Source organism: Cnephaeus nilssonii (genome assembly GCF_951640355.1).
Source record: "Cnephaeus nilssonii genome assembly, chromosome: 2".
Classification (NCBI taxonomy): domain Eukaryota; kingdom Metazoa; phylum Chordata; class Mammalia; order Chiroptera; family Vespertilionidae; genus Cnephaeus; species Cnephaeus nilssonii.
Window position 1 is genome coordinate 102,339,916 of NC_137073.1, and position 13,617 is coordinate 102,353,532.

A 13,617-nucleotide genomic window follows, 5' to 3' on the forward strand; every position below is an offset into this window, starting at 1 on the left:
GGGAGGGGATCAAGAAGTACAAAATTCCAGTTATAAAATAATTCATGGGATGTAAAGTACAGCATAGGAACATAGTCAATGATGCTGTAATAACTACAGTGACAGATGAGTACTAGACTTACCAGGGGGATCACTTTGTGTAAGGTTTGTAAATGTTGAGTCACTGTGATGTACACCTGAAACTAATATCATATTGTATGTCAACTATAATTGAAAAATAAAAACTAATGCAGGACTATTCAGAATTTTTTTAAAGCATCATCATTATTTGAGAAAGTATCACAGGGCAGGGATTCAGTGGGATCTTATAGTGTCAAGAAGACATGCAGGACCTAAAGCAGCAGCCACTCTGCCCAATGATTCGTACTCTGGTTACACTACTGCTCTTACGAAATACTTATGAGACCAAAAGCAAACAGGAGCCATGGGGGTTTTCTAAGTGGATCTGTAGTGAGGCTGGGCTGAGTGCTATGTCATAGTGACTCTTCCCCAACAGCACTAACTTTCTGTCAATCACTGCCATTGATGCCAGGTTATCTGTACTGACTTGTGCCCATGGAGCAACTAAAAACTTTGGAGCTGGTTCCCCTGATCCTCCGGGGGTTTTGTTTCCACACTGACCACACCCTTTTTGCTTTCTTTCTAGTGAAAGCTGGTGGAATGCGAATCGTGCAGAAACACCCGCATTCTGGAGACACCAAAGAAGAAAAAGACAAGGACGAGGAGGAGTGGGAGGCCGAGCCCAGGTAGGAGAGTGCTGGTGAATCTCGGGCGTGTGGCACAAATAACCATTATTCAGTTACACATTAATGTTTGTTCTCTGCCCTGTGCTTCTGATAACTCCTGGGCTGTTTGGGGGCCCTGCTGTGTATTTTTCCTTTTCTAATCAGCAGCCGGGCGGGGGCGGGGGGGGGGGGGGGGGGCGGGCGCCGGATATTTGTGTTCTCAGCCTGCGGAGGAAAGAGGTATCTAGAACACGCCCTCCCTGGCTGCATCTGAACATATGGTGTAGAAAGGGTGTGGAAAGCAGCTAACATGTATTCCTGAGGATTAGGCGCATTGTTTAGTTTCAGTCCAGTAATCCTTAATGGGAGGTGGTATTCTCCTGATTTACCCTTGGGAAACTCAAGTCCAGAGAGATGATAAACTTGCCCACACTGTGTGCCTTGCAAGTGGATGGGGCAGGAATTTAAACCCAAGCCTTACAGGGTCCTGAGCAGGCCAGGCTTCCAACTGAATTGTTCCCACAAGCTTGTGCCCCCTAAAAAGGAGCATGCATGTTCTTGGTGGCCCCATGTGTGCCCCGTGGGTCTGCTCATGTATGTGCTAAATCTCTGGGTGTTTTCTGCAATCTTTGGATGCTGTGAGTTACCCTGCAGTCACCTGAGGGGCAGACAAAATTTGGGGCCAAGTTTCTGAGTGACTCTTGCCCATTTTAAATCATGAGATCAGCAACGTGAAGGTCCAGCCAAGTTCTGGTTTTAAAAGAAGTGGTTTAAAGAAAACTAGCATTATCTTCCTCACCAGCTATTTTCACAAAGCTGTGTTTGGAACATAACAGCATCAGGAATTCCTAGAGGTCCACAATCCTGGGTCTGAAAATCTTGGGGCCTGCTTCAGTTCAGTGAAAAATTTAGGGGTTTTTGGACCAGTGATACAGATTTTAGGAGAATAAAATAGTGCACATTCCAATCAGAGCCCTTAGTGGGGTTTCGAGCAGTGTATTGTGACCTGGTGTGATGTTCACATTTTCAAATCTACATGTTTGGGTCAGTTCAGGTTAAGTTTTGCTTCCATATGAGTTATAAGGAAACTGAGCTTTCAGAAGATTCTTGAATGGAGGATGAGAGGATGTGGACCTGGAGGTATTTCTGTACTCGAAAACCTGGGATGCCCCTTCTTCATATCCATTTGTTTCCTTAAGCTTAAGAGGGAAGAAAGAGGATAAGAGAGACAGCCATGCCTGGAAAAAAAATTCCAGAAAGTTCATGTGAGTGTAAGTGGCATAAGGTACAAATAGCTTTTTCCTGTGTAGCAGTGTCAATACAATGAGAGGTGATAGTTTATTATCATGTTTAGAAATAAGGACAGGACAGCTCATTTGTTTTATTTCTATTGATTTTTTTCATGAGGTGGAATGTGGCATTTATGGAAGATGCTCTGTTTAAATAAATATGCCAGAGAATGAATGAATGCAGAGAAGGGAGCGGGCACCCAGAACTCTAGAGTTTAGCATCGCGCTCACCACAAACGTGTGTTCTCTCTGGAACCAAGGATTGTTTAGCAGGCTGACTGCAGAGTAGGGTTTGCATAGCACACGAGCAAGAGTTCTTTGTTCCTTGCAGCCCAGTGGCTGTCATAGGTTTCCTGTAGGTGTGCTCGCTCTTGTCCTCCTGACTTCAGCTTCAATATTGACACACTGTGGACAGATGGGTGGGATCAGCCTCTGTGGAGTCAGCTGTTGACCTGTGCTGCCAACACACCTCTTTCCCAAGCCCTGCACCATGCTCCGTGTACTGGTTTACTTCCACCACCGGGCTCTCCCCTGTTCTCCTGGGCTGACTGAACAGTTCTAGTTAGTCATCCTCCCTAATATTTCAGAGTGCAACGAGTCTGGCCCTGTTCCAGCAGCTTAGAGAGGGCAAGTAACTTTTCAAAGCTCACATAGTAATGCGTGGCCGAGCCAGCATCCTAGCAGTGACAGCTGGGTCCAGAGTCCTCACCCTTAGCCACTAGGCTGTGCTTACCAATGGTGTGCCTGCTTTGTGCTGGGCACTGCTGAGTGCTTCACGTTGAGTTTAAAGCTCACACACCTATGCCTTGATATGACTGTGACCATGGGAGATGAAGAAACCAAGGCTTAGGAGGCTCTCCAACCCAGTGATACACAGCTGGCGGTGGCCAGGCCAGGAGTCATCCTTGAGTCTGTCTTGACTTGGATGCCCCTGCTTCTAATATGCTACTGAAGTCCCCTGAATTGGCAGAATATTTCTAGGATCAGCATAGACTATGGATCCCCTTATAAAATAAACAAATAAGTTATGGGGTTGCCCATAACCGTTTCCATATTCCTCAAGCCCATAATCCTACCAGTGCAGCCTCACATCAGTAGGTGGTCTAATTGTCAGGGTAAAACAAGGTTTCAGTGACTGGAGACACTTCACATATGGAAAGGCCTATCTTTACTGCAGAATTTGTCAAACATTTAATTATTCTCTTGGAAACGTCATGGTGTGTGACTTGCACATCCACATTACCCTCATCCTGAAGTTTGTATGTTTTCAGGTTTGCATTCAAGTGTTCTCTGGATATGAAAACAAGTACATGGTCTCAGGTGCCAGTTTCCTCCCTTGCAAAACACTTGGCTTTTCTTCGCATAGTTTTTTAAACTGGCTTTATGTTTACCCACTGGTCTCTGGTGGCTCCCTTCCTCATTAATCTGATAACCAAGTACTGGTTACAGGGACAGTGAACAACTGGAGCATTAAAGAGGTTGTTCTGTGACCAAAAGTACTAATACCACAGCTTTTACTTCTAATTTTTTATTGCAAATATTTATACTACTCTTAATCCTTTCAATCTTATATTTTTCAGAGATTTACAAATAATTTCCCATGTTGTCAAATTGTTTTAAGGTGCTACAATTTTTTAAAAAGCAGGAGGAGGGGTGTGGCAGAAATCTGAAAATGTTGCTCGAGAATTTCCGTCCAGCTGACTTCTAGTTACCTGTGGCCCTTCACATCCAAGAGGAGTAATAGGCTTCACTATTATTAACTAACTAGAGGCCCAGTGCACGAATTCGTGCATGGGTGGGGTCCCTCGGCCTGGCTAGTGATCAAAGCCTATCCTGGGGAGGGGCCACGGGAGGTTGGCTGGCTGGCTGTTGGAGCGCACTGACCAGCAGGGGGCAGCTCCTGCGTAGAGCATATGCCTCCTGGTTGTTAGTGCTCATCATAGTGACTGGTCCACTAGCCATTCTGGTCATTCCGGTCGTTTGGTCGTAATGGTTGCTTAGGCTTTTATATAGAGAGAGAAGATACTTTCCTGAGTGGCTGCTGGTTTCAATCTTAGAACCGACCCAATTAAGGAAAGCCGTGATTTTCCTCAAAGCCTTTGGTTGAGCAAGTTGCATTATGTAAAGAAGTTGCAGACATAGCAGGAAATCAGGGCTCAGTAGGAGCTACTAAAGAAAACAGTTTAGTGTCGAACATGTACTGAAGTTCTGTCAAGTACAAAGCCCAAACATGAATCTGGCTTGGTACAAGATAAAACAGGATAGGTGACAGGAAGAATGAACTAGAAATGGAAGGGTTTAGGTGTGGACTAGGGGTGGGCTGAGCTCAGCTCTTTACAGCTCTGATTAGGATCACAGTCCTGTTTCACATAACCCAAAAATAAGCATACAGTTCAAACCACCCATCATGTGGGAAAGACCTGTAATGGGATACAAGCATTAACAGATGAACCTAACTGTAATACAAATGCTTACATAGTTACTATAACCTATCGAAAGGAGTGGGGAAAAAAAAACTAAGTAACTTTGGATACAGTATTTTGATCAAATACTATAAGGTTTAAAAAAATCATAAATGGTATACTCCAGTTAGTAAATGTGTTTCTTACAGGAGTATGTTGGGTTAGCGATTCTGAAATTGCTTGATGTGTACACTAAGATTGAACAAATAAATAACTATATTGTGGGTAGTGAGAACCAAGTTGCTCACTGTCAGAGAAAGAGGTTACAAATAGGCAAGAGAGAAGATTAAAATGAACTTCGTGGTGTTGAGTTGGAATTGGAAGTATTAGTATGAGCTCCTAGTTTTAAATAGATGGATGGATGGGTGGGTGGGTGGATGATGGGTGGGTGGGTGGGTGGGTGGATGGATGGATGGATGGATGGATAGGTAGATGTATAGATGATTGGATGGATGGATGGATAATAGATATATACTCATACACATACATGCAGAAATAGACCTAGATGGGGAGGATAGTATGCACACCTTTTGTTCCCAGCTGTGTTCACTGAGAAGACATAAAAAAAAATTGACACCCATGTACCCATGAACATCCTGAGGGCCCAGATCTTGGTTTTAAACACCATTTCCCAATCAAGGGAACCAGGATTTCTTGGAGAAGTGGTTAATTCCAGGGCCAGAGCAGGAAAAATAAATATAAATAGATTTGCATGTTCCAAGCAGGAATAACGTGTAGTGCCAGAGCCTGAGGAAGTGCATTAAGCAGAATGGGGCTTGTCAGAACAGCATAGGCAACAGCGTGAAGGCACCCGAGTTGGCTGGGAGCACGCCGATGGCATCGGAGAGGCTGCTAGGGAGGGCGAGGTCTGTCTGTGCTTACAGTCTGCAGTCCGTCCTAATGGCAGCACCGCTTTCCGTGGCTCCTTAAAGGCTCAGAGGAACCCATTCTCATCCCGTTTTAGTGGGCAGAGCCTCCTCCTAGGCTGGCTGCCTCTCTCTAGTCTAGTGTGTCTGCTTCCTGAGGCTGCGTGCAAAGCACCACAAACGGGTGGTTTAAACTATAGAAATTTATTCCTTCCAGCTCTGGAGGCCTGAGGTTCCAGGTCAAGGTGTCAGCAGGGCCGTGCTCCCTCTGAAACATGAGGGAGGGTCTGTTCAGGCCTCTCCTGTAGCTGCTGGTAGCTCCTCAGCTGGTGGCAGCGTAACTGTAACCTTCACCTGGCATTCTCCCTGTGCCTGTCTGCGTCCAGTTTCCCTTTCCATAAGCACCCCAGGCATGTTGGATTAGGGGCTCACCCTACTTTAGTATGACCTCATCTTAACTAATTATGTCTGCAACAACTGTTTCCAAATAAGGTCACATTCTGGGGACTGGGGCTAGGACATTGCCATAGGAATCTGGGGCAGGGGACACAATTCAACCCTTACAAGCAGGCAGCACCTCATGGCACTAGGCATCAGCTGGCAGTTCCCAGCTCCGTTGACAGGCCAGCAGCAGTGGCAGTATAGTAATTTATTAGCTGAGGCTTCGTGGTGAAGGACTCTCCCTCTGCCAGCGGACAGTTGCCCAGCTGAGCACAGTCTGCCTCCCCCGACAGGTGATGCTCTGCTACCAGGGAGGGGGCTCAGGCTTGATCATACAGCCCGTCAATTGAAAGACTGGTTTGTGGCTGCACCCCAATAAGTGTATATTCATTTCAAATTATACCTCCTAACATTATATAAATTATAAAATGGATGCAAATGGATATTAATGTGTTAGATAAAGTTGAAATAAGCACTACTTCAATGTCTTGCTAATCATTATGAGTTTATAATATTAGTTACTAATATCTCAAGGTCCCTGGAGGTGAGGGTTCTCATTGATGATCTAGGTTTAAATCTAAATTTCTAATGACCTTCTTGGTGATTTCAGGCTTTGTGGGGGAGGCAGCTTCTTGTCAAATCTGATTAGATGTGTAATGTGGCTCATGAAGTACTTAAACTAGGACAAGTGCAACTTTTTATTATTGCTCACTGTGTTTTTATCCTCCAAAGGCTTATTGTGCAGGAATCTTTTTAAGCCACTTGTTCATTTTGTAAAATTTATCTAAAATCCATTCATAATACATTTGAGTACAGTTCTAGGTGCTTGGGATATATCACGGATAAAACTAGAGAATTTAATTCACTACCCCATTAGCCAGACAGTGCTGTATAGATGTGGCAGGACATTGGAAGCAGCTGAAGGGGCGCAGGGACCTGCAGGTGGTGCCCCACTCCTTCCTCCAAAGCCCTGAGGACTGTCAGGCAGACAGGACAGTCCACAAACGGGGATAACGCTTAATTCATCGTGTTTTTGTTACCTAAAAATAAATGTAAGTAGATTTGCATGTTTATCTCATTTGTCCTCTCAAGCACAAAGAACTGCCTTGTCCTTGATTGCTTAGTGGTGGCTCCACTACCAGTGTTCCTGTTGAATGTAGTATAAATTAAACATTTCCCCCGAAGCCTGTGGCTATGTGTATATTAGGGTGATCAATAGGAACACAGCCATGTGCATTTTAAGAAATGTTTCCCAGAACCGCCCAATGAACACAGAGTATGATGTGTGTGACCCAGCACTTGTGTCCTAGAAGTTGTGGGCCTTGTCAGGAACTCAGTCTCTGAGTTCCTTTTTCATGGAGATGGGCACCAGAGGAAGGCACAGGCTGACAGCTAGCAAGTCAAAGGCTCGCTGCTCCGCCCAGGGAGGGAGCATATGGGCCTCCATGTGTCACAGGCGCCGGGCTGGACGCCTTCGGTTTGGGAGGGAGAAGGAACGTGCTAAAAGCCCGGCTTTTCTCCAGTGCCTGGGCGGCTGGTAACTGGCTTGGAGGGAGTGTTGGCGCAACATCTGGTTCCAGAACAGATGCGGAAATCAGGTGTGATTGATGAGCTTCTGAGCACCCCTTCCTGCTCCCTCTCCCTTCGCTGGCCTCCCGCCTCCTTACAACACTGTCGCTCCCCCACACGGGGAGAGCTCCTCTTATCAGATGGAAGGAGGGGAGGAAGGAAGTGGAGCTATCAATTTTCCCCTCCTGACACTGCTCTGCACATCTGCCCGCCGGCAGCCTCTTGGAACAGATGACTCTTGTTTTTTTACGGTGTTACTCAGAGGGTTGCACTATTTATCAGCAGTTTTTTCTTCTTACATAAACATGTGAACTGAATTTAAATCAACTCTCCAGTGGTTGGATTTTATAGGATGAAACATGTGCTAACTTCGTAGAATAATGCTACATATAAGAATAACTACAGAGAAACAAGAGCTTTTATTGAGTTTATTACATTACAGTTACTATGCCTGAAATTTTTAAACCCTCTATTTAAATAAACTCCATTGACTTCAACTGTCTCAGAATGCAGAGCACTCAAAAAATGCAGTACTATCCCCCCTTATCCCAGGGGACACGTTCCAAGACCCCAGTGGATGCCTGAAACTGCAGATAGTAGCAAGCCCTAGAGATACTGTTTTTCTCCTCTACATACAGACTTATAAAGTTTAATTTATAAATTAGGTACAATAAGTGATTAACAACAATAACTAATAAAATAGAACAATTATAATGTAATGTAATAAAAGTTGTGTGAATGATTTGGGGAGTATTATTAAGTAAAATAAGGGTGACTTGTACATAAGCACTGTGATACCACCACAGTGGATCTGGTAATTGGGATGACTATAGGTGACTAACAGGCAGGAGCGTCTGCAGCATATAGAATGGAGATGCTGGACAAAGGGATGATTCACATCCCAGGGGGGAAATGGATGGGGCAAAACACCAAACTGGTAGAGATCCACAAAGTTTTTTATGTTAAAAAGAAGTCTTTGTCTCCTTCTGGGTATATCTCCAAAAGAAATGAAAGAGAAATCTCAAATATTTGCACACCCTTTACAGCAGCACAATTTATGATGTCCAAGAGGTGGAAACAACCCAAATGTCCATTGACAGATGATTGGATAAACAAAACATGGTATATCCATACAAGGGAATACTGTGCGACCTTAAAAGGAAAGAGCCCTTATCCCATCTACAACATGGATGCTATGTGAAGTAAACTAGTCACAAAGGGACAAACTAGTCAAATTCATAAAGACAGAAAATAAAATGGGAGTTGCCAGGGGTGGTGGGGGAGAGGGAGTTTTGTTTAATGGGCCTAGAGTTTCAGTTCTGCAAGACAGAAGGGTTCTGGAGGTCTGTGTCACAGCAATGTGAATACACTTAACACTACTGAACCGTGCACTAAAAGTGGTTCTGATGGTAAAATTTATGTTATATGTGTTTTGCTTGTTTTTGAAGAAACAAAAAAAGAAGACCTCACTGCTGTGGACAGCAATTTGGTGGTTCCTAAAAAAGTTAAACATGGAATGGAGTGACTCAGCAACTCCACTCCTAGGTATATATCCAAGTGAACTGAAATAGTGTTCAAACAAAAGTGTTTATCACACTATTCACAACAGTAAAAAAAAAAAAAAAAAAGTGGAAACAACCCAAATGCCCCCCAATGATGACTGGATAAACAAAACATGACATATCCATACAGTGGAATATTACTCAGCCATAAAAAAGAATGAAGTGCTGACACACGTTACAACATTGGATGAACCTGGAAAGTATTATGCTGAGTGAAAGAAGCCAGGTAAAAAAGGCCACATATTATATGATTCCATGTATATAGAATGTCCAAAATAAGCAAATCCAAAGAGATATAAAGCAGATTCCTGGCTGGGGAGAGGGGGAGGGCTAAGGAGTGACTGTTTAATGTGTTCTTTGAAGATGATGAAAATGTTCTGAAATTAGATAGGGGTTACAGTGGCATAAGAGTCAGTGTATTTAAAGAAACACTGAATTGTACTTGAAGCTGGTTCAAATGGTGGCTTACATGATATGTGAATAGTATCTTAATTAAAGAAAAGTCCTCATGCGTGAAAGGTTGGAAACCAGGGCTGTAATCCAGTCCCACGTTTTCTTAGCTGGGAAAGTGGCAGTGAACTCTGGTGGCATGACTCTGAAAGGCCGTGGCTGCAGTACTCGGGGGACACCAGGACCTTCATGCAGAGGTGGGGAAAGGCATGCTCTCTGCCATAAGCAGAAGCACATCTCAGCTCAAACTGGACCTGAGCAAGGACACACTGTCTCCTGTGAAGAAGCCCTGGGGTAGGGCTGGCTGCAGGCGAGTGGGGTCCCTCGGGCTTCTTCAGGTCCACCTCTCTGCACCACTGGGAGCTCTGCCTTCCTCCTGGAGTGGCTTCCTCCGCAGGTGGGTGGTAGGGTGACCACAGCAGGTCCAGCCTTCACATCCAAACATGTGGTATCCAGAGGAAGAAATGGGCATCTCTTCTTGAGTCTCTTTTGGAGCAAGAAAAGCTGCCAGGAGCTAACAAACCTATTGGCCAGAATTGGGTCACAGGGCTCTCTCTAACTGAAACATTGCTGAGATGGTCTCAGACCCTTGGTTTGAGCAGTGTGGTTGTTGGGGAGTCAGGCACCAGTACTGTAGGCTGTGTGAGCCATTTAGAGGCCAGGCCAGAGAAGTCTCCTGCAGTGGGGGGGAGAGCAGGCTCTCAGGTCTACACAGAAGAGGATTGAAGTCCCAGGAGCACAGCAGAGCCAGAGGATAGAACCTCGGCCTGGAGATCAAGGTTCTGGAGCCACAGCACAGGGTTCAGGATCCCAGGCCAGTGAGGCCAGCAGCAAGAGGTCAGAGCCTAGGCCAGTGATGGGCAACCTTTTGAGCTTGGTGTGTCAAACTTCGCCAAAAAACTGAACATAACTTGGGTAGTGTGTCACTTTGAGGAAAAAACATTATTTCGCAAATGTTTCATCCTCTGCATGCGGCCGCCTCAGCGGCCGCGTGTCATCAGAAATGGCTACGCGTGTCAGTGTTGACACGCATGTCATAGGTTCGCCATCACTGGCCTAGGCCCAAGGTCTGAATAAGAACTGGCGCCTAGCCAAAACCGGTTTGGCTCAGTGGATAGAGCGTCGGCCTGCGGACTGAAAGGTCCCAGGTTCGATTCTGGTCAAGGGCATGTACATTGGCTGCGGGCACATCCCCAGTGGGGGTGTGCAGGAGGCAGCTGGTCGATGTTTCTCTCTCATCAATGTTTCTAGCTCTCTATCCCTCTCCCTTCCTCTCTGTAAGAAATCAATAAAAATAAAATATATTTTTTTAAAAAAAGAAGAAGAACTGGCACCTAGTCAATGCCACAGAAAGATCCCCACCTCCGGGTGTGGTGCCACCCTTGTAAAGCCACACCTAGTCCCCAGAGCTTGCATATTTGAACCCTGATATGGACATAGTAGTGGCCATACACACTTCTAGTGAAAAATGGAGGGCTTTGTAAGACAAAATCTTCTTAAAGGTTAGTCCCTACGGGCACCATTAGAACTAACCAAAGAGCACTGGTTAAGTTATAGAATCGCATTGTCCCCATTCTCCTGGTAGATTTTTATGGGACAGAGAGTTTTTGTGCCCCAATAATTTTTGTCAAACAGCAGCCTTTAGCTGCTTTCCCAGTACCCACACATCCCAGTGTTCCACTTCCCTGCTCGTGACCATTCATTTATTCACCTGGTATCTGAAAGCACCTACTATGTGACAGGCACGCTGAACCACAATTGGGACACAGTGACCAAAACACAACCCCTCTTCTCACAGAGCTTACAGTCAGGTGGGGGCGCCAGACAGTGCACACCCAGACATGAATGTATGTATGTGCTGTGCAAGTAGAGCTAGCCGTGTGCTTACTGTCAGGTAGGGGCGCCAGACGATGCACACCTAGACAACTGAATGCATATATATGTTGCACACGTAGAGTTAGCAGTGCTGTGAAGGAAAATAAAGCAGGAAAAGGGACGAAGTGCCCCACATCCTCTAGGACAGTGGTCGGCAAACCGCGGCTCGCGAGCCACATGCGGCTCTTTGGCCCCTTGAGTGTTCTAATGCCACTTCTTCAAAATAGACTCGCCCAGGCCGAAAACCGACTTCTGCACATGGGCCACGAAGTTTCAATCGCACTGTACGTGCGCGCCTGCACATGGTATTTTGTGGAAGAGCCACACTCAAGGGGCCAAAGAGCCACATGTGGCTCGCAAGCTGCTGTTTGCTGACCACTGCTCTAGGAAAACCGCACGTGGAGGATGGTCCAACAGGTGTTCCTAACCACCGTTGATGCAGCCAGGGCCTTCTGCACAGGCAATCACAGCGGGGAGGAGAGGACATGAAGTGGGCTGGGGCTGCTGTCCTGGCACCCGTGTCAGACAGTGTCCTCACGAGCCCATGGGTATGTTTCAGCTCGCTTAGTTATGCTCATGCTGATCTCCAGGAGAGCCAAGCACTTTTGCTCCACTGGTGATGTGGGGTCACTGGAAAGATGAGTTTTCTGTGAGGAGAAGCCAGAGTGGGATCTGTGTGGAGATGGTTTCAAGAATGATGGGCAAGCCTGAGGCTAAGGAGCTTGCAAATAAGGCGCCATCATTATGGGTTGTTTGGTGTGCTAGTGGGAAGGTGGTGGGCTGTGACCTCCCTGGGAGGACCGTAAGGCACTAGAGAAACAAGTGTGTCTGGGTCTACAAGAATTTCTCCAAAAAATGGAACTGCTAACACAAACCTCTGGATAACTTTGAATTTATATGTCAGGACTAAAGATTAAAGGTGTGAGAGTCAAGATTATAAATGACATCCAAGTGTTCCTGTAGCAGGTTCTCTCAGTGTGATGATGAAATTTAGAGCATCTTGGGCCATTCTCACTGAATGTAGAGAAGTAATTGCTGGGTACTCTTTGGGGGCATCGTGGGAGGTGGAAAATGAAGGGGAGGACTGCTAAGATGATAGAGTAGAAATATGCAAGTTCAGATATAGGCACATATTTTTGAAGGTGGCAGTTGAGTATAAAGTTTGTTTGGTTATAGGAGTACTAATTGGTTCCATTTATTTAACAACATTCCTACCTACAGAATAGCTGACCTCTGCAGCTCAGGTTAACTTTTGCTACACATGGATTCAGAAAAGCAGACACTATTGGAAAAAGTGTTGTTGATATACTGCAATATTGGTGAGTTCTGTGGTTGAGGGGGAAAGTAGGACAATTAGCAACATAAGTGTTAATTAACAAGGAAAAGTTGAGACTCTCTGATAGGCAGACATATGGGGAGACTGGACTGGTCCGGGAGAGACGTAAATGGGCATTTTGGAAGGGCAGAACAAATGTGCTGATGCTGGAGGGAGGGCTGGCTGGACCCCTGCCCCCTGCCACGTGCTCTCCATGTCTCCTCTCTCTTCACTCATTCTTTGGCATAAGGGCTCCGTGTGGAGGATATCTCTGCATGTGGGTCATGGCCAAAAACTATCTTCAACATATGTTCCTCCTGGTTTGCAATTAATTTCAACGTAGGAGTTTGATGAGTATATCCATTTACCTGGACTTACTGGCAGGTCAGGTTTCTAAATAACATTCATGGACCATTTAGATTATAAATCAGTAGCACTTCTTTAGTTTCTTGAATCCAGGATCTACCACTCTATACATCCATTTACATCTCATTTCCCTGAAACTCTGAAAAATAAGGCAAAGAAATGGAATGTTGGTCCACCAGAGGTCTCCACTGCTATCTTTTCTGCCTGTCCCTGTACTCAGTCTGTGGATCTTTTCCCCAACATTTTAAATAACTCTATTCTTATGTGTGTGTGTTTTAAAAAATAGCAGGGATAATTAAAAACCTAATACAGACTGTGAAAATGAATGTCAGATTCCTATAAAGTAAGCATAGGGAATATAGTCAGTAATATTGTGATAACTATGTATGGTGCCAGGTGGGTACTGGAAATATCGAGGGGAACACTTTGTCAAGTACATGGTTATCCAACCACTGTGCTGTACTCCTGAAACTAATACAAAATAATATTGAATGTAAACTGTAATTGAAAAATAAAAATTTAAAAATAAATAAGTAAAAAAGAAGAAAAATGTCAAATCCTCAGTAAAAAGAACATGAACAAACAATTCACAATACAGTGAATATTTGTAAATAAATATTATTAGTAAACAAATACAAAATAAAAGTTTACTTTCTGGTGTCCAAAAAAAAAAAAAGTAAACTGAAATTGCCTCGAT

General features: G+C 44.9%; 1 protein-coding gene across 1 annotated transcript in view; it reads left to right on the forward strand.

Moving 5' to 3' along the window:
* DAP (death associated protein) overlaps positions 1 to 13,617 on the forward strand; it is a 48,593-nt gene that overhangs the window by 12,316 nt on the left and 22,660 nt on the right. Inside the window, exon 2 of the mRNA XM_079779650.1 lies at positions 647 to 746. Coding sequence (XP_079635776.1) covers positions 647 to 746 — 100 coding nt within the window. The remainder of the gene's footprint in view (positions 1 to 646; positions 747 to 13,617) is intronic.